Source organism: Salvelinus fontinalis, chromosome 7, assembly GCF_029448725.1.
Source record: "Salvelinus fontinalis isolate EN_2023a chromosome 7, ASM2944872v1, whole genome shotgun sequence".
In the NCBI taxonomy this organism is placed as follows: Eukaryota; Metazoa; Chordata; class Actinopteri; order Salmoniformes; family Salmonidae; genus Salvelinus; species Salvelinus fontinalis.
Genome location: NC_074671.1, coordinates 2,384,830 through 2,406,760, shown reverse-complemented (window position 1 = coordinate 2,406,760; position 21,931 = coordinate 2,384,830). Strand labels below are relative to the sequence as shown.

Genomic DNA, 21,931 nt, shown 5'->3' with positions numbered 1-21,931 from the left:
TCAGTCTACACCTCCCTTCCAGCATTCAAACACTGAGTACTCAGTCTACACCTACCTTCCAGCATTCCAGCATTACGTACTCAGTCTACACCTACCTTCCAGCATTCCAGCAGTACGTACTCAGTCTACACCTACCTTCCAGCATTCCAGCAGTACGTACTCTACACCTCCCTTCCAGCATTCAAACAGTACGTACTCAGTCTACACCTCCCTTCCAGCATTCAAACAGTACGTACTCAGTCTACACCTCCCTTCCAGCATTCAAACAGTACGTACTCAGTCTACACCTCCCTTCCAGCATTCAAACAGTACGTACTCAGTCTACACCTCCCTTCCAGCATTCAAACAGTACGTACTCTACACCTCCCTTCCAGCATTCAAACAGTACGTACTCAGTCTACACCTCCCTTCCAGCATTCAAACAGTACGTACTCAGTCTACACCTACCTTCCAGCATTCAAACAGTACGTACTCAGTCTACACCTCCCTTCCAGCATTCAAACACTAAGTACTCAGTCTACACCTCCCTTCCAGCATTCAAACAGTACGTACTCAGTCTACACCTCCCTTCCAGCATTCAAACAGTACGTACTCAGTCTACACCTCCCTTCCAGCATTCAAACAGTACGTACTCAGTCTACACCTACCTTCCAGCATTCAAACAGTACGTACTCAGTCTACACCTCCCTTCCAGCATTCAAACAGTACGTACTCAGTCTACACCTCCCTTCCAGCATTCAAACAGTACGTACTCAGTCTACACCTACCTTCCAGCATTCAAACAGTACGTACTCAGTCTACACCTACCTTCCAGCATTCAAACAGTACGTACTCAGTCTACACCTCCCTTCCAGCATTCAAACAGTACGTACTCAGTCTACACCTACCTTCCAGCATTCAAACAGTACGTACTCAGTCTACACCTACCTTCCAGCATTCAAACAGTACGTACTCAGTCTACACCTACCTTCCAGCATTCAAACACTAAGTACTCAGTCTACACCTCCCTTCCAGCATTCAAACACTAAGTACTCAGTCTACACCTCCCTTCCAGCATTCAAACAGTACGTACTCAGTCTACACCTCCCTTCCAGCATTCAAACAGTACGTACTCTACACCTATCTTCCAGCATTCAAACAGTACGTACTCTACACCTCCCTTCCAGCATTCAAACAGTACGTACTCAGTCTACACCTCCCTTCCAGCATTCAAACAGTACGTACTCTACACCTCCCTTCCAGCATTCAAACAGTATGTACTCAGTCTACACCTCCCTTCCAGCATTCAAACAGTACGTACTCAGTCTACACCTCCCTTCCAGCATTCAAACAGTACGTACTCAGTCTACACCTCCCTTCCAGCATTCAAACAGTACGTACTCTGTCTACACCTCCCTTCCAGCATTCAAACAGTACGTACTCAGTCTACACCTACCTTCCAGCATTCCAGCAGTATGTAATCATGTGATAGAGAACCGTGTGTAGATCTAGTTGCTGGTTTAGGCAGTAACTATTATCTGGATATATCTGTATTTCTTGCATTGAGAAACATTCTGATAAATCTCAAACTAAATATTTAAGGTGTTGTCGATAATTCCCTGCCGAAACATTAACAACTCATACGAGTCGAAGCCGGGAGGCGTCCTACTAAACTATAAGGAATTGTTTTAAGAAGGTCACACCAAGGATCATTAGCCAATAGAAACACCAAGGATCATTAGCCAATAGAGACACCAAGGTTCATTAGCCAATAGAAACACCAAGGATCATTAGCCAATAGAAACACCAAGGATCATTAGCCAATAGAAACACCAAGGATCATTAGCCAATAGAAACACCAAGGATCATTAGCCAATAGAAACACCAAGGATCATTAGCCAATAGAAACACCAAGGATCATTTTAGCTATTTGATTTTGAATTTCAAGACCCCTTGATGTATCAAAAAGAAGAGAAAATGAGTTTGTTATTTTAGAAACCCATTGAATAACAGACAGTCCTTACTGCTATTAGCCAATAGAAACACATTGAATAACAGTCCTTGCTGCTATTAGCCAATAGAAACACATTGAATAACAGATAGTCCTTACTGCTATTAGCCAATAGAAACACCATTGAATAACAGATGGTCCTTACTGCTATTAGCCAATAGAAACACATTGAATAACAGTCCTTACTGCTATTAGCCAATAGAAACACATTGAATAACAGACAGTCCTTACTGCTATTAGCCAATAGAAACACATTGAATAACAGATGGTCCTTACTGCTATTAGCCAATAGAAACACATTGAATAACAGATAGTCCTTACTGCTAATAGCCAATAGAAACACATTGAATAACAGATAGTCCTTCCTGCTATTAGCCAATAGAAACACATTGAATAACAGTCCTTACTGCTATTAGCCAATAGAAACACATTGAATAACAGATAGTCCTTACTGCTATTAGCCAATAAAAACACTGAATAACAGACAGTCCTTACTGCTATTAGCCAATAGAAACACATTGAATAACAGATAGTCCTTACTGCTATTAGCCAATAGAAACACATTGAATAACAGACAGTCCTTACAGCTATTAACCAATAGAAACACATTGAACAACAGATAGTCCTTACTGCTATTAGCCAATAGAAACACATTGAATAACAGATAGTCCTTATTGCTATTAGCCAATAGAAACACATTGAATAACAGTCCTTGCTGCTATTAGCCAATAGAAACACATTGAATAACAGATAGTCCTTACTGCTATTAGCCAATAGAAACACATTGAATAACAGATGGTCCTTTCTGCTATTAGCCAATAGAAACACATTGAATAACAGATGGTCCTTTCTGCTATTAGCCAATAGAAACACATTGAATAACATATGGTCCTTTCTGCTATTAGCCAATAGAAACACATTGAATAACAGTCCTTACTGCTATTAGCCAATAGAAACACATTGAAAAACAGATAGTCCTTACTGCTATTAGCCAATAGAAACACATTGAATAACAGACAGTCCTTACTGCTATTAGCCAATAGAAACACATTGAGTAACAGATGGTCCTTTCTGCTATTAGCCAATAGAAACACATTGAATAACAGATAGTCCTTACTGCTATTAGCCAATAGAAACACATTGAATAACAGATAGTCCTTCCTGCTAATAGCCAATAGAAACACATTGAATAACAGATGGTCCTTTCTGCTATTAGCCAATAGAAACACATTGAATAACAGATAGTCCTTACTGCTATTAGCCAATAGAAACACATTGAATAACAGATGGTCCTTTCTGCTATTAGCCAATAGAAACACATTGAATAACAGATAGTCCTTACTGCTATTAGCCAATAGAAACACATTGAATAACAGATGGTCCTTTCTGCTATTAGCCAATAGAAACACATTGAATAACAGACAGTCCTTACTGCTATTAGCCAATAGAAACACATTGAATAACAGATAGTCCTTACTGCTATTAGCCAATAGAAACACATTGAATAACAGATGGTCCTTTCTGCTATTAGCCAATAGAAACACATTGAATAACAGTCCTTACTGCTATTAGCCAATAGAAACACATTGAATAACAGATGGTCCTTTCTGCTATTAGCCAATAGAAACACATTGAATAACAGATAGTCCTTACTGCTATTAGCCAATAGAAACACATTGAATAACAGTCCTTACTGCTATTAGCCAATAGAAACACATTGAATAACAGATAGTCCTTACTGCTATTAGCCAATAGAAACACATTGAATAACAGATAGTCCTTACTGCTATTAGCCAATAGAAACACATTGAATAACAGATGGTCCTTTCTGCTATTAGCCAATAGAAACGCATCCAATGCAACTAAACATCCGTAGTTTAAACTAACGGATTTAGATATGCTAATTAGATTGCGGCAGGGTGTGGACATTGACCTTTGGGGGGAGAAAGATCAGCCAGCAGCTGTGGCTCAATAGTAGACTACCTGTGAAACCCCTGGCAGGGGAAGTCTTCTTGGGCTGTGAGAGAACGGGTAGGCGTAAGGCGATACAGTCACGTGTGCTAATGCCATAACGTCAGTTTAGGGGACAGCCTCATGGGGTTAGATATCCAGCCGGAGCTCCACAGAGCTGAGACTAGTGTACGAAATAGAGGCCTTCTGTTTTTCAAATACTTTTTTTTATGCCTCTGCTGGTCAGTGGCTATTCTCTCCCCTGGCTGTCGGGCTCTCGCTCCCTTCACGTCTTCTCTTCTCTTCACACACTCTCTCTCTTTCTCCATGTTGGAACTTGTCAAACCAAAGCATTTACAACGATCTTTAACTGCCAGGTATGAGTCACAACAAGAGAAAAGTAAATCAACATGTATTCTGTTCCAGATACGGGGGCAACGCCAAGGTGGTTCACTTCCTGGGTCAGACCAAGCCGTGGAGCTACACGTACGACCCCACCACCAAGAGGCTCAGCGGGGACATGCAGGAGACCTCCACACACCCCAGCTTCCTCCTGGACTGGTGGTTCCTCTACTCGTCCTCTGTGGTGCCCATGATGGCGGAGGGATACGGAGACCAGCCCTTCCACTCTGGCTGTGTGGAAGTCCGTCCAGAAGTATTTAAAAACCTCTTGTCCTTCCTCTACGGAAACTGTTATCAACACAGTTTGAATTAAGTGATTACTTGGATGCTTATTGTTAGTAAAAGTAAATGTTGGACCCACCTCCTGAATGAATTAATACCAAAAAGATATATATATATATATATATTATGATTAGTCTTTCTAAAATGTAGTGATACTTCAGCCCTGAAGGCTATTGATGTCTAACCCTCTCATTCGTCCGTCTAAAGTTCCAGTCCTCTGTCAAAGAAAGTTGTGGTCACCGTGGTCACTGGCCTGGGTCATGGTCACAGATCATTAGTCACAAGGAAGGTGGCTGGAAGGTATGATGATGACTAGGTGGTTGTGATGCTGGGCTTAACAGACCTGGTCACTAACTATCGCTGCTTCTTGTGGACAATCTCTGTTTGAACAACACGACCTGGCTTTGCTAATACTATAGCCGTGTGTTCTCTGATGATCCACTAGATGGATGGTTTGCAGTAACGGAAATGTCTTGATGTAAGTGCTAGGTTTTAGATGACTGTTCTGTAGCTGCACTGACTGCAAAAGGAACCCGTGTTTCTCCAGAGCTCTTAGTTGTGTGACTTGTTCCAGAATCGATCAAATCGCTCCCTTCTAATATTCTTGTATTTTTTTGTTTTTTCTTCTTGTCCTCTTCCAGGGAAGCAGCACGTCACATGACTCCCATCACACTGAGCCATACATGTCACCAGAGACATCCGAGGAACGCAAGCAGAAATGGGAGCAGGGCCAGGCGGACTACATGGGAATGGACTCGTTTGACAATATCCAGAAAAAGCTTGATGCTTTTCTCAAATAGAGGAGAAACAGAGTTTGAGTGATTCAGTTTAGTTAATTCCCCCCCCCCCCCCCCCCCCCTCACACACAACTCTCCCATTTTACCAATAGTTGGTTCTCCATATTAGTGGGCCATTACCCACCCCAGCTAGAACACAATTCTGTTACGATGGGAAACGTTCTGACATTGTTGGCAAAGGGCATCCAGCTGTGCAATCCTTGTATAGTATGTTTATCCTGTCCATATATGTACTGTGACGATTACGACACTGAAGAGCCAATTTATTGACCAGCTTTTACAATACCTATATATATTTTTTTCTATTTGTGAAGAAAATGTTTAGAATTTAAACCGCAATAAAATAATAAATAAATTCTGGCCTTGGTATATGGACATGAGCCTTTTTCCACGTGTGGACACTGACGATCAATACTGTAACTAAGACCTGAATGCTTTGTCTTGCCATGTCTACACAACCTGGGCCTTCAGAAAGTATTCACAACCCTTCACTCGATCCACATTTAGTTGTTACAGATTGCATTTAAAATGGATTTTTAAACACAATATCTGATTTTGTCAGTGGATTGTTTTTTTTTGGTTGACACATTTAACTGAAGTGTCTTGAGTCAAGTGTTCAACCCCTTATGGCAAGCCTAAATAAGTGCTTACCATGATTTTTTGAATGACTACCTCATCTCTGTACCCTCCCTACATCTTTTAAGGTTGTGCAGTGAATGTAACAAATAAGATTCAACCTCAGAAGGGCACCTATTGGTAGAGGGGTAAACATTTTTTAAAAGCATACACTGAATATCCCTTTGAGCATGGTGAAGTTACTAAACTTGGGACGGTGTATCAATACACCCAGTCACTACTACGAAGCAGGCGTCCTTCCTAACTCAGTTGCCTGAGAGGAAGGAAACCTCGCATCGATTTCACCATGCGGCCAATGGTGAGTTTAATGGCTGTGATAGGAGAACTGAGAATAGATCAACATTGTAGTTACGCCACGATACCGACCTAATTGACAGTGAAAAGAAGGCACCCTGTACAGAATATGCATCCTGTTTGCAATAAGGCACTAAAGTAAAACGTAAAGAACTGTACTTTGTCCTGAATAAAGTGTTATGTTTGGGACAAATCCAACACATCACTGAGTACCACTCGCCATATTTTCAGGTTCTGGGTACGCTTGTCATCGGCAAGGACGAGGGAGTTTTTTTTTAGGAAACAAATAGATCTATAAGCACAGGCAAAATCCTAGAGGAAACCCTGGTTGTCTGCTTTCCAACAGACACTGGGAGACAATTTCACCGTTCAGCAGGACAATAACCTAAAACACAAGGCCAATTATACACAAGTTGCTTACCAAGATGACAAAGGTTCCTGGGTGGCCTAGTTGAAGCTTGAAAATGTCTAATGATCAGCAAACAACCTGAGAGCTTGAAGCTTCTTTTTTTTTTTTTTTTTCAGAATAATGGGCAAATATTGTACAATCCAGGTGTGCAAATCTTTTAGAGACTGACCCAGAAAGACTGTCAGCTCTAATCACTCTTAGAGACTTACCCAGAAAGACGGATGTAATCACTGCCAAAGGTGATTCTAACGTGAATTGACTCGGGGTTAAACACTTATCTAATCAAGATACTGTGTATTTGTGTTTAATTTTTCATGTGGAATAAGTCAAGTGAATACTTTCTGAAGGAACATGTTCTGCTGCCTTAGTTTTCATACTGTTTTGCACTTCACTTCTTCAGCCGCTGTGAGGGTTCTCCTCTCCGGCTTGTTTTTTAGTTGGCCTGAACCCAGGGTAGGTTTCCAGTTGGCCTGAACCCAGGGTAGGTTTCCAGTTGGCCTTAACCCAGGGTAGGTTTTTTAGTTGGCCTTAACCCAGGGTAGGTTTCCAGTTGGCCTTAACCCAGGGTAGGTTTCCAGTTGGCCTTAACCCAGGCTAGGTTTTTAGTTGGCCTTAACCCATGGTAGGTTTTTAGTTGGCCTTAACCCAGGGTACATTTCCAGTTGGCCTTAACCCAGGGTAGGTTTCTAGTTGGCCTTAACCCAGGGTAGGTTTCTAGTTGGCCTTAACCCAGGCTAGGTTTTTTAGTTGGCCTTAACCCAGGGTAGGTTTCCAGTTGGCCTTAACCCAGGGTAGGTTTCCAGTTGGCCTTAACCCAGGGTAGGCTTCCAGTTGGCCTTAACCCAGGGTAGGTTTTTAGTTGGCCTTAACCCAGGGTAGGCTTCCAGTTGGCCTTAACCCAGGGTAGGTTTCCAGTTGGCCTTAACCCAGGGTAGGTTTCCAGTTGGCCTTAACCCAGGGTAGGTTTCCAGTTGACCTTAACCCAGGGTAGGTTTTTTAGTTGGCCTTAACCCAGGGTAGGTTTTTTAGTTGGCCTTAACCCAGGGCAGGTTTCCAGTTGGCCTTAACCCAGGGTAGGTTTCCAGTTGGCCTTAACCCAGGGTAGGTTTCCAGTTGGCCTTAACCCAGGGTAGGCTTTTAGTTGGCCTTAACCCAGGGTAGGTTTCCAGTTGGCCTTAACCCAGGGTAGGTTTCCAGTTGGCCTTAACCCAGGGTAGGTTTCCAGTTGGCCTTAACCCAGGGTAGGTTTCCAGTTGGCCTTATCCCAGGGTAGGTTTCCAGTTGGCCTTAATCCCAGGGTAGGTTTCCAGTTGGCCTTAACCCAGAATAGGTTTTTTAGTTGGCCTTAACCCAGGGTAGGTTTTTTAGTTGGCCTTAACCCAGGGTAGGTTTCCAGTTGGCCTTAACCCTCACAGTTGGACCTTTTGAGTACCTGTTACACTCCCACCTCCTGCTAGTGTTTGATCAGCTGTACTCTTGTCTACTGGCTCCTAATGCCGGTACGTGTTGATCTTTGTTTTTTAGCTTACTGCTGTTTTACCTGTACCACAGACGCTGTCACATGCTAAATAAAGTACTTTTAGAATAAATAGTGAGTTGTGCTGGAGTCTTTATTTGGCACATCTAACCATAAAAAAGACCAGGTTCATTCAGGAAGGTTCAATGGTACAGGATGAAAAATACATGACTATATGTCATTACACCCCATATCTCTGATCTGTTATGTACTCATATCCTGATGTATTTGTTCTTTCCCACTGTATATTATCTTGAGTGTTGGATTGGGTTCAAAGGAAATAAGGTGAGCACATACTTGTGTAGTATTGTGTAGGGTAGGGCAGAGTATCAGTTATGTAGTATTGTGTAGGGCAGCTGGGTGTACCGTTACCGTCTTAATGACCTGCTGGGTGTCTTAATGACCGTTACCGTCTTAATGACCTGCCGGGTGTACCGTTACCGTCTTAATGACTGACCTGCAGGGTGTACCGTTACCGTCTTAATGACCTGCCGGGTGTACCGTTCCCGTCTTAATGACCTGCCGGGTGTACCGTTACCGTCTGACTGACCTGCCGGGTGTACCGTTACCGTCTTAATGACCTGCCGGGTGTACCGTTACCGTCTTAATGACCTGCTGGGTGTACCGTTACCGTCTTAATGACCTGCAGGGTGTACCGTTACCGTCTTAATGACTGACCTGCAGGGTGTACCGTTACCGTCTTAATGACCTGCCGGGTGTACCGTTACCGTCCTAATGACCTGCTGGGTGTACCGTTACCGTCTGACTGACCTGCAGGGTGTACCGTTACTGTCTTAATGACCTGCCACGTGTACCGTTACCGCACATATGTCAGAGTCAAGGCCCGCGGGCCACATCCGGCCCGCGAGAAGGTTTTTTACGGCCCCTGGGATGATCTTGATTTATTATTAGAACCGGCCCGCAGACCGCAGCAAGCCGGCAGCCCGCAGATCTTTTACACGCACCAATACTACATTTCCCACAATGCAACGGTGACGCACCGAGCAGTAGGCTGCTTCATTTCAATATTTATTGGCACAGCAGTCGTCAGCATCACAGTAAAATTAACTTTCAGATACCCATCAAAAATGGCAAAACGGAAGGTGGACACTGAGAACCGGGGGTTTCAAACAAGGTGGGAGTCGGAGTATATGTTCACGGAGGTAGCTGGAAAACCTGTGTGTCTTCTGTGTGGAGAAAGTGTGGCGGTACTGAAAGAGTATAATCTGAGACGACATTATGAAACGAAACACGCGGACAAAAACAAGAATATGGACATGGAACAAAGGCTACAAAAGGCAGAGGAATTAAAACGAGGCCTCAAATCTCGACAGGCTCTGTTCAAAAAAGCCAAATCACAAGGCCAGGCTGCTGTCAAGGCCAGTTTTATTTTGGCAGAAGAGATCGCTAAATCAGCCCGGCCATTTACGGAGGGGGATTTCATCAAAAACTGCATGATTAAAGTTTGTGACGAAGTTTGCCCAGAAAAAAGGCAACTCTTTTTAAATGTGAGTCTGAGCAGAAACACCATTGCCGAGAGAGTAGACCAGTTGTCCATCAATCTAAAAGAGCAGCTTGTGAAAAAGGGAAAAGATTTCATTGCATATTCCTTGGCTGTGGATGAAAGCACCGACATTTCTGACATTGCCCAGTTGTCAATTTTCATCCGCGGAGTGGACTCCAGCCTAAGCGTGACAGAGGAGTTTTTGGCTTTACGTCCTATGCATGGCACAACTACGGGGCATGATTTGTATGAAGAGGTGTCAAGATGTGTAAATGAGATGGAGCTGCCTTGGGAAAAACTTGTGGGTTTGACAACCGACGGAGCATCTGCGATGTGTGGACACAGGAGCGGACTGGTGGCGAAGATACGGGAAAAGATGCAAGAGGAAAACGCGACAGGTGAGCTGACAGCTTATCATTGTATCATACACCAGGAAGCGTTGTGCGGTAAAGCCTTGAAAATGGAGCATGTAATGAGCATCATCACGCGCACAGTTAACTTTATCAGAGCCAAAGGTTTGAATCACCGCCAGTTCAAGGCATTTCTGACGGAGTTAGAAACGGAGCATGGTGATTTGCCTTATCACACAGAGGTGCGATGGCTAAGCCAGGGAAAGGTGCTTCAAAGATGTTTCGAGCTTCGTGAGGAGATTTGTCTGTTCTTGGACAGCAAAGGGAAAGACACAACACAACTCCGAGACGAAATGTTTCTGTGTGAAATGGCTTTTCTGTGTGACATTACGAGTCATCTGAATGCAATGAACTTGCAGCTGCAGGGTCGGGATCATGTCATCTCTGATATGTACAATACAGTGAAGGCATTTAAAACCAAACTGACTCTGTGGGAGACGCAGATGCGGAAAGAAAATTTGAGCCACTTTCCCAGCTGCCAGACCATGAAAGAGAAGCTCTCTACCAGTGCGTTCCCGAGCGCACAGTTGGCTGATAAAATAGGTATGCTTGCCGCTGACTTTCGACGCCGATTTGCTGACTTTGAAGCACAAAAAAGCAGGTTGGAACTGCTCGGTAACCCATTTGCTGTTGACGTGGAAAGCTCACCACCAAACCTCCAAATGGAGTTGATTGACCTCCAATGCAATGATGCACTGAGGGCAAAATATGCGGCAGTGGGTGCTGCGGAGTTCGCCCGTTTCCTCCCCGACACAATGCCCCAGCTGCGCATCCAGGCTGCTCAAACGTTGTCTATGTTTGGCAGCACATACCTGTGTGAACAACTGTTTTCTTTGATGAACCTGAACAAAACATCACACAGAAGTCGACTTACTGCTGAACACCTCCACTCAATTCTGAGGATTTCCTCAGCTCAGAGCCTTACCCCGAACATTGATGAACTTGTGGAAAAGATGGGACACCACCAAGTATCACCCTCAACCTCAAACAAGTGAACATTACTGTGCAATCACATATTTAGAGTTTTTACTCAGTTCAAGTTTAAAAGTTAAAGTTTAATATTTGTTTTCACTGCATGTTACTTCTCCTTAAACAAAGTGTTGTTTTTGATTAATAGATTTTTGCACTTTATTTTATTGTATTTCAATCCAATTATATTTTAAAAATATTTCAGTTGAGTGGATGATAGAAAATTGCTATTATTGTTTTTTTCTTTGAAGTAAATTTAGCCCACTTTTGCTAAAATAGAAAATATAGGCTACTGATGGTGCCTTGAATACCGGTTTCTTTCATTTAATGTTCATGTTATGGGGATTTTTATATAAAGGAAATTTGTCTTTTGTGTCTGTTGAAAATTAAAGATTACTGACAGAGCCATAAGAAAATATTGCTTTATTTATCTGATCATATTAAAATATATTTGTTAGGTTTTCAGTAGGTTCAATTAGGTTCACTAGACTATATGCGTCATTTAAACATTTTTCAATGAACATTCGAACAGTCCGGCCCTCGGCTTGTAGCTACATTTTTTATTTGGCCCTCCGTCCATTTGACTTTGACACCCCTGCGTTACCGTCTTAATGACCTGCCGGGTGTACCGTTACCGTCTGACTGACCTGCCGGGTGTACCGTTACCGTCTTAATGACTGACCTGCCGGGTGTACCGTTACCGTCTTAATGACCTGCAGGGTGTACCGTTACCGTCTTAATGACCTGCCGGGTGTACCGTTACCGTCTTAATGACTGACCTGCCGGGTGTACCGTTACCGTCTTAATGACCTGCAGGGTGTACCGTTACCGTCTTAATGACCTGCAGGGTGTACCGTTCCCGTCTTAATGACCTGCTGGGTGTACCGTTCCCGTCTTCATGACCTGCCGGGTGTACCGTTACCGTCTTAATGACCTGCAGGGTGTACGGTTACCGTCTGACTGACCTGCAGGGTGTACCGTTACCGTCTTAATGACCTGCCGGGTGTACGGTTACCGTCTGACTGACCTGCCGGGTGTCTTAATGAACTGCAGGGTGTACCGTTACCGTCTTAATGACTGACCTGCAGGGTGTACCGTTACCGTCTTAATGACTGACCTGCAGGGTGTACCGTTACCGTCTTAATGACTGACCTGCCGGGTGTACCGTTACCGTCTTAATGACCTGCAGGGTGTACCGTTACCGTCCTAATGACCTGCAGGGTGTACCGTTACCGTCTTAATGACCTGCAGGGTGTACCGTTACCGTCTTAATGACCTGCAGGGTGTACCGTTACCGTCTTAATGACTGACCTGCCGGGTGTACCGTTACCGTCTGACTGACCTGCAGGGTGTACCGTTACCGTCTTAATGACCTGCCGGGTGTACCGTTACCGTCTTAATGACCTGCAGGGTGTACCGTTACCGTCTTAATGACCTGCAGGGTGTACCGTTACCGTCTTAATGACCTGCAGGGTGTACCGTTACCGTCTTAATGACCTGCCGGGTGTACCGTTACCATCTTAATGACCTGCAGGGTGTACCGTTACCGTCTTAATGACCTGCAGGGTGTACCGTTACCGTCTTAATGACCTGCAGGGTGTACCGTTACCGTCTTAATGACCTGCAGGGTGTACCGTTACCGTCTTAATGACTGACCTGCCGGGTGTACCGTTACCGTCTGACTGACCTGCAGGGTGTACCGTTACCGTCTTAATGACCTGCCGGGTGTACCGTTACCGTCTTAATGACCTGCAGGGTGTACCGTTACCGTCTTAATGACCTGCCGGGTGTACCGTTACCGTCTTAATGACCTGCAGGGTGTACCGTTACCGTCTTAATGACCTGCCGGGTGTACCGTTACCATCTTAATGACCTGCAGGGTGTACCGTTACCGTCTTAATGGCCTGCAGGGTGTACCGTTACCGTCTTAATGACCTGCCGGGTGTACCGTTACCGTCTTAATGACCTGCAGGGTGTACCGTTACCGTCTGACTGACCTGCAGGGTGTACCGTTACCGTCTTAATGACCAGCCGGGTGTACCGTTCCCGTCTTAATGACCAGCCGGGTGTCTTAATGACCTGCTGGGTGTACCGTTACCGTCTTAATGACCTGCAGGGTGTACCGTTACCGTCTTAATGACTGACCTGCAGGGTGTACCGTTACCGTCTTAATGACCTGCAGGGTGTACCGTTACCGTCTTAATGACTGACCTGCAGGGTGTACCGTTACCGTCTTAATGACCAGCCGGGTGTACCGTTCCCGTCTTAATGACCTGCAGGGTGTACCGTTACCGTCTTAATGACCTGCAGGGTGTACCGTTACCGTCTGACTGACCTGCCGGGTGTACCGTTACCGTCTTAATGACCTGCAGGGTGTACCGTTACCGTCTGACTGACCTGCAGGGTGTACCGTTACCGTCTTAATGACCTGCCGGGTGTACCGTTACCGTCTGACTGACCTGCAGGGTGTACCGTTACCGTCTTAATGACCTGCAGGGTGTACCGTTACCGTCTTAATGACCTGCCGGGTGTACCGTTACCGTCTGACTGACCTGCAGGGTGTACCGTTACCGTCTTAATGACCTGCAGGGTGTACCGTTACCGTCTGACTGACCTGCAGGGTGTACCGTTACCGTCTGACTGACCTGCTGGGTGTACCGTTACCGTCTTAATGACCTGCCGGGTGTACCGTTACCGTCTTAATGACCTGCTGGTGTACCGTTACCGTCTTAATGACTGACCTGCAGGGTGTACCGTTACCGTCTGACTGACCTGCAGGGTGTACCGTTACCGTCTTATTGACCTGCTGGGTGTACCGTTACCGTCTTAATGGCCTGCAGGGTGTACCGTTACCGTCTTAATGACTGACCTGCCCGGTGTACCGTTACCGTCTTAATGACCTGCCGGGTGTACCGTTACCGTCTTAATGACCTGCTGGTGTACCGTTACCGTCTTAATGACTGACCTGCAGGGTGTACCGTTACCGTCTGACTGACCTGCCGGGTGTACCGTTACCGTCTTAATGACTGACCTGCCCGGTGTACCGTTACCGTCTTAATGACCTGCTGGGTGTACCGTTACCGTCTTAATGACCTGCTGGGTGTACCGTTACCGTCTTAATGACCTGCTGGGTGTACCGTTACCGTCTTAATGACCTGCTGGGTGTACCGTTACCGTCTTAATGACTGACCTGCCCGGTGTACCGTTACCGTCTTAATGACCTGCAGGGTGTACCGTTACCGTCTTAATGACTGACCTGCTGGGTGTACCGTTACCGTCTTAATGACCTGCCGGGTGTACCGTTACCGTCTTAATGACCTGCAGGGTGTACCGTTACCGTCTTAATGACCTGCAGGGTGTACCGTTACCGTCTGACTGACCTGCAGGGTGTACCGTTACCGTCTTATTGACCTGCTGGGTGTACCGTTACCGTCTTAATGGCCTGCAGGGTGTACCGTTACCGTCTTAATGACTGACCTGCCCGGTGTACCGTTACCGTCTTAATGACCTGCTGGGTGTACCGTTACCGTCTTAATGACCTGCCGGGTGTACCGTTACCGTCTTAATGACCTGCAGGGTGTACCGTTACCGTCTTAATGACCTGCCGGGTGTACCGTTACCGTCTTAATGACCTGCAGGGTGTACCGTTACCGTCTTAATGACCTGCAGGGTGTACCGTTACCGTCTTAATGACCTGCCGGGTGTACCGTTACCGTCTTAATGACCTGCTTGGTGTACCGTTACCGTCTTAATGACCTGCAGGGTGTACCGTTACCGTCTGACTGACCTGCAGGGTGTACCGTTACTGTCCTAATGACCTGCAGGGTGTACCGTTACCGTCTTAATGACCTGCCGGGTGTACCGTTACCGTCTTAATGACCTGCAGGGTGTACCGTTACCGTCTTAATGACCTGCAGGGTGTACCGTTACCGTCTTAATGACCAGCCGGGTGTACCGTTACCGTCTTAATGACTGACCTGCCGGGTGTACCGTTACCGTCTGACTGACCTGCAGGGTGTACCGTTCCCGTCTTAATGACCTGCAGGGTGTACCGTTACCGTCTTAATGACCTGCTGGGTGTACCGTTCCCGTCTTAATGACCTGCAGGGTGTACCGTTACCGTCTTAATGACCTGCAGGGTGTACCGTTACCGTCTTAATGACCTGCTGGGTGTACCGTTACCGTCTTAATGACCTGCAGGGTGTACCGTTACCGTCTTAATGACCTGCAGGGTGTACCGTTACCGTCTTAATGACCAGCCGGGTGTACCGTTCCCGTCTTAATGACCAGCCGGGTGTACCGTTCCCGTCTTAATGACCAGCCGGGTGTACCGTTACCGTCTGACTGACCTGCAGGGTGTACCGTTACCGTCTTAATGACCTGCTGGTGTACCGTTACCGTCTTAATGACTGACCTGCTGGGTGTACCGTTACCGTCTTAATGACCTGCCGGGTGTACCGTTACCGTCTTAATGACCTGCAGGGTGTACCGTTACCGTCTTAATGACCTGCCGGGTGTACCGTTACCGTCTTAATGACCTGCAGGGTGTACCGTTACCGTCTGACTGACCTGCAGGGTGTACCGTTACCGTCTTAATGACCTGCCGGGTGTACCGTTACCGTCTTAATGACCTGCCGGGTGTACCGTTACCGTCTTAATGACCTGCAGGGTGTACCGTTACCGTCTTAATGACCTGCTGGGTGTACCGTTACCGTCTTAATGACCTGCCGGGTGTACCGTTACCGTCTTAATGACTGACCTGCCCGGTGTACCGTTACCGTCTTAATGACCTGCTGGGTGTACCGTTACCGTCTTAATGACCTGCCGGGTGTACCGTTACCGTCTTAATGACCTGCAGGGTGTACCGTTACCGTCTTAATGACCTGCTTGGTGTACCGTTACCGTCTGACTGACCTGCCGGGTGTACCGTTACCGTCTTAATGACTGACCTGCAGGGTGTACCGTTACCGTCTTAATGACCTGCAGGGTGTACCGTTACCGTCTTAATGACCTGCTGGTGTACCGTTACCGTCTTAATGACTGACCTGCAGGTTGTACCGTTACCGTCTTAATGACCTGCAGGGTGTACCGTTACCGTCTTAATGACCTGCTGGGTGTACGGTTACCGTCTTCATGACTGACCTGCCGGGTGTACCGTTATCGTCTTAATGACTGACATTCATATCCATTCATTTAATCATATCCATTCATTTAACCACAAAAAGTCAAATCGTCAAAAAGAGACTTTCAGTTTTAACTGTTGTCTCGTCAGAGGGAGGCCCTTTGTTCTGACTGGCCAGGACCCCTTCTGGGCTGTCAGCTTGGCTTAGGGACCAGGGCCCGTATCCACAAACCGTCTTAGAGTAGAAGTACTGGTCTAGGATCTGTCCATACAATCTTATTTATTATGATCTAAAAGGCTAAACTGATCCTAGATCAGCTCTCCTACTCTGAGATGCTTTGTGTATACGGGCCCTGAGCTAGAGAAGAAGAACTATAGGGTTCCTGCTGTTCTGTTGTTGCCCAGTCCGGAACCGGCCAGGCTGCCTACTGTACGGCCCTGTGAGACTTGGCTAGACTCATGCCAGGCTGCCTACGGCCCTGTGAGACTTGGCTAGACTCAGGCTATGAAATGACAACAGACTGGCTTTGTGTTGCTGACTCCTCTCTGAGATTATAATTATCCGCACGGTTGGTTTTAATAATGGCCTTGCCAAGGGTATGTAAACAAGCATTTTAAATTTAAACAGACAACAGATTTTGTAATTGATGAACACATTTTGTTTGGAATCTGTGGATTGGAATATTTGTGGATTTAAAGATTTAAACAGTAAAATATTGTTGCAATCAGATTTCCTTTCAAAGATGATCTGGAATGAACAACTATGATAACAAGTCTCCATTTCCTTCCTTCCCATTTGTTCGGGGTTCATTTCCTTGTAACCAAACCACCAGAGGAAAGGTGAACTATTATAGCTGACCACCAGGTGATGCAATTACACAGCACAACATGTTAGAAAGATAAATGGTGATGTATTCAGCAGGTCAGTTATCATGATATTCTGTATCAACAGTAGTGTTCCAGGTCAGTTATCATGATGTTCTGTATCAGCTGGTCAGTTATCATGATGTTCTGTATCAACAGCAGTGTTCCAGGTCAGTTATCATGATGTTCTGTATCAACAGGTCAGTTATCATGATGTTCTGTATCAACAGTAGTGTTCCAGGTCAGTTATCATGATGTTCTGTATCAACAGCAGTGTTCCAGGTCAGTTATCATGATGTTCTGTATTCAACAGCAGTGTTCCAGGTCAGTTATCACAATGTTCCAGGTCAGTTATCATGATGTTCTGTATCAACAGGTCAGTTATCATGATGTTCTGTATCAACAGCAGTGTTCCAGGTCAGTTATCATGATGTTCTGTATCAACAGTAGTGTTCCAGGTCAGTTATCATGATGTTCTGTATCAACAGCAGTGTTCCAGGTCAGTTATCATGATGTTCTGTATCAACAGCAGTGTTCCAGGTCAGTTATCATGATGTTCTGTATCAACAGCAGTGTTCCAGATCAGTTATCATGATGTTCTGTATCTACAGCAGTGTTCCAGGTCAGTTATCATGATGTTCTGTATCAACAGCAGTGTTCCAGGTCAGTTATCATGATGTTCTGTATCAACAGCAGTGTTCCAGGTCAGTTATCATGATGTTCTGTATCAACAGCAGTGTTCCAGGTCAGTTATCATGATGTTCTGTATCTACAGCAGTGTTCCAGGTCAGTTATCATGATGTTCTGTATCAACAGTAGTGTTCCAGGTCAGTTATCATGATGTTCTGTATCAACAGCAGTGTTCCAGGTCAGTTATCATGATGTTCTGTATCAACAGCAGTGTTCCAGGTCAGTTATCATGATGTTCTGTATCAACAGCAGTGTTCCAGGTCAGTTATCATGATGTTCTGTATCAACAGCAGTGTTCCAGGTCAGTTATCATGATGTTCTGTATCAACAGCAGTGTTCCAGGTCAGTTATCATGATGTTCTGTATTCAACAGGTCAGTTATCATGATGTTCTGTATCAACAGCTCAGTTATCATGATGTTCTGTATCAACAGCAGTGTTCCAGGTCAGTTATCATGATGTTCTGTATCAACAGCAGTGTTCCAGGTCAGTTATCATGATGTTCTGTATCAACAGCAGTGTTCCAGGTCAGTTATCATGATGTTCTGTATCAACAGCAGTGTTCCAGGTCAGTTATCATGATGTTCTGTATCAACAGCAGTGTTCCAGGTCAGTTATCATGATGTTCTGTATCAACAGCAGTGTTCCAGGTCAGTTATCATGATGTTCTGTATCAACAGCAGTGTTCCAGGTCAGTTATCATGATGTTCTGTATCAACAGTAGTGTTCCAGGTCAGTTATCATGATGTTCTGTATCTACAGCAGTGTTCCAGGTCAGTTATCATGATGTTCTGTATCAACAGTAGTGTTCCAGGTCAGTTATCATGATGTTCTGTATCAACAGCAGTGTTCCAGGTCAGTTATCATGATGTTCTGTATCAACAGCAGTGTTCCAGGTCAGTTATCATGATGTTCTGTATCAACAGCAGTGTTCCAGGTCAGTTATCATGATGTTCTGTATCAACAGCAGTGTTCCAGGTCAGTTATCATGATGTTCTGTATCAACAGCAGTGTTCCAGGTCAGTTATCATGATGTTCTGTATCAACAGCAGTGTTCAAAGGTCAGTTATCAGGATGTTTTGTATCAACAGTAGTGTTCCAGGTCAGTTATCATGATGTTCTGTATCAACAGCAGTGTTCCAGGTCAGTTATCATGATGTTCTGTATCAACAGCAGTGTTCCAGGTCAGTTATCATGATGTTCTGTATTCAACAGCAGTGTTCCAGGTCAGTTATCATGATGTTCCAGGTCAGTTATCATGATGTTCTGTATCAACAGCAGTGTTCCAGATCAGTTATCATGATGTTCTGTATCAACAGCAGTGTTCCAGGTCAGTTATCATGATGTTCTGTATCAACAGCAGTGTTCCAGGTCAGTTATCATGATGTTCTGTATCAACAGCAGTGTTCCAGGTCAGTTATCATGATGTTCTGTATCAACAGCAGTGTTCCAGATTAGTTATCATGATGTTCTGTATCAACAACAGTGTTCCAGGTCAGTTATCATGATGTTCTGTATTCAACAGCAGTGTTCCAGGTCAGTTATCATGATGTTCTGTATCAACAGCAGTGTTCCAGATCAGTTATCATGATGTTCTGTATCAACAGCAGTGTTCCAGGTCAGTTATCATGATGTTCTGTATCAACAGCAGTGTTCCAGGTCAGTTATCATGATGTTCTGTATCAACAGCAGTGTTCCAGGTCAGTTATCATGATGTTCTGTATTCAACAGGTCAGTTATCATGATGTTCTGTATCAACAGCAGTGTTCCAGGTCAGTTATCATGATGTTCTGTATCTACAGTAGTGTTCCAGGTCAGTTATCATGATGTTCTGTATTCAACAGCAGTGTTCCAGGTCAGTTATCATGATGTTCTGTATCTACAGCAGTGTTCCAGGTCAGTTATCATGATGTTCTGTATTCAACAGCAGTGTTCCAGGTCAGTTATCATGATGTTCTGTATCTACAGCAGTGTTCCAGGTCAGTTATCATGATGTTCTGTATCAACAGTAGTGTTCCAGGTCAGTTATCATGATGTTCTGTATTCAACAACAGTGTTCCAGGTCAGGTATCATGATGTTCTGTATCAACAGCAGTGTTCCAGGTCAGTTATCATGATGTTCTGTATCAACAGCAGTGTTCCAGGTCAGTTATCATGATGTTCTGTATTCAACAGGTCAGTTATCATGATGTTCTGTATCAACAGCAGTGTTCCAGGTCAGGTATCATGATGTTCTGTATCAACAGCAGTGTTCCAGGTCAGTTATCATGATGTTCTGTATTCAACAGCAGTGTTCCAGGTCAGTTATCATGATGTTCTGTATCAACAGCAGTGTTCCAGGTCAGTTATCATGATGTTCTGTATCAACAGCAGTGTTCCAGGTCAGTTATCATGATGTTCTGTATCAACAGCAGTGTTCCAGGTCAGTTATCATGATGTTCTGTATCAACAGCAGTGTTCCAGGTCAGTTATCATGATGTTCTGTATCAACAGCAGTGTTCCAGGTCAGTTATCATGATGTTCTGTATCAACAGCAGTGTTCCAGGTCAGGTATCATGATGTTCTGTATCAACAGGTCAGTTATCATGATGTTCTGTATCAACAGCAGTGTTCCAGGTCAGTTATCATGATGTTCTGTATCAGCAGTGTTCCAGGTCAGTTATCATGATGTTCCAGGTCAGTTATCATGATGTTCTGTATCAACAGCAGTGTTCCAGGTCAGTTATCATGATGTTCTGTATTCAACAGCAGTGTTCCAGGTCAGTTATCATGATGTTCTGTATCAACAGCAGTGTTCCAGGTCAGTTATCATGATGTTCTGTATCAACAGTAGTGTTCCAGGTCATTTATCATGACGTTCTGTATTCAACAGCAGTGTTCCAGGTCAGGTATCATGATGTTCTGTATTCAACAGCAGTGTTCCAGGTCAGTTATCATGATGTTCTGTATCAACAGGTCAGTTATCATGATGTTCTGTATCAACAGGTCAGTTATCATGATGTTCTGTATCAACAGGTCAGTTATCATGATGTTCTGTATCAACAGGTCAGTTATCATGATGTTCTGTATCAACAGCAGTGTTCCAGGTCAGTTATCATGATGTTCTGTATCAACAGCAGTGTTCCAGGTCAGTTATCATGATGTTCTGTATCAACAGCAGTGTTCCAGGTCAGTTATCATGATGTTCTGTATCAACAGCAGTGTTCCAGGTCAGTTATCATGATGTTCTGTATTCAACAGCAGTGTTCCAGGTCAGTTATCATGATGTTCTGTATCAACAGGTCAGTTATCATGATGTTCTGTATCAACAGGTCAGTTATCATGATGTTCTGTATCAACAGTAGTGTTCCAGGTCAGTTATCATGATGTTCTGTATCAACAGCAGTGTTCCAGGTCAGTTATCATGATGTTCTGTATCAACAGCAGTGTTCCAGGTCAGTGATCATGATGTTCTGTATCAACAGCAGTGTTCCAGGTCAGTTATCATGATGTTCTGTATCAACAGCAGTGTTCCAGGTCAGTTATCATGATGTTCTGTGTCAACACCAGTGTTCCAGGTCAGTTATCATGATGTTCTGTATTCAACAGGTCAGTTATCATGATGTTCTGTATCAACAGGTCAGTTATCATGAGGTTCTGTATCAACAGCAGTGTTCCAGGTCAGTTATCATGATGTTCTGTATTCAACAGGTCAGTTATCATGATGTTCTGTATTCAACAGGTCAGTTATCATGATGTTCTGTATCAACAGGTCAGTTATCATGAGGTTCTGTATCAACAGCAGTGTTCCAGGTCAGTTATCATGATGTTCTGTATTCAACAGGTCAGTTATCATGATGTTCTGTATCAACAGGTCAGTTATCATGATGTTCTGTATTCAACAGGTCAGTTATCATGATGTTCTGTATCAACAGGTCAGTTATCATGAGGTTCTGTATTCAACAGCAGTGTTCCAGGTCAGTTATCATGATCTTTCTATCCCATATACAGCATATAGACCTTCTTTTTTTGGACACAAAAACAAGTAAATGAATTGAAATGCCTTTTAATAGGGCTCGTAATCACAAATGTAATCCTCCACTGACTGCATACAGTTC

At 44.5% G+C, this 21,931-nt stretch overlaps 1 protein-coding gene across 2 annotated transcripts in view; it reads left to right on the top strand.

The window, feature by feature from the left end:
• LOC129858928 (glycogenin-1-like) overlaps positions 1 to 8,351 on the top strand; it is a 64,892-nt gene extending 56,541 nt beyond the window's left edge. The window contains exons 6-8 of one of the 2 annotated variants that reach the window (XM_055928169.1): positions 4,367 to 4,595; positions 4,832 to 4,924; positions 5,266 to 8,351. In XM_055928169.1, coding sequence (XP_055784144.1) covers positions 4,367 to 4,595; positions 4,832 to 4,924; positions 5,266 to 5,424 — 481 coding nt within the window. In that variant the 3' untranslated portion in view covers positions 5,425 to 8,351. The remainder of the gene's footprint in view (positions 1 to 4,366; positions 4,596 to 4,831; positions 4,925 to 5,265) is intronic. The other variant, XM_055928170.1, reaches the window with a different exon arrangement.
• Positions 8,352 to 21,931: the final 13,580 nt, after the last annotated feature.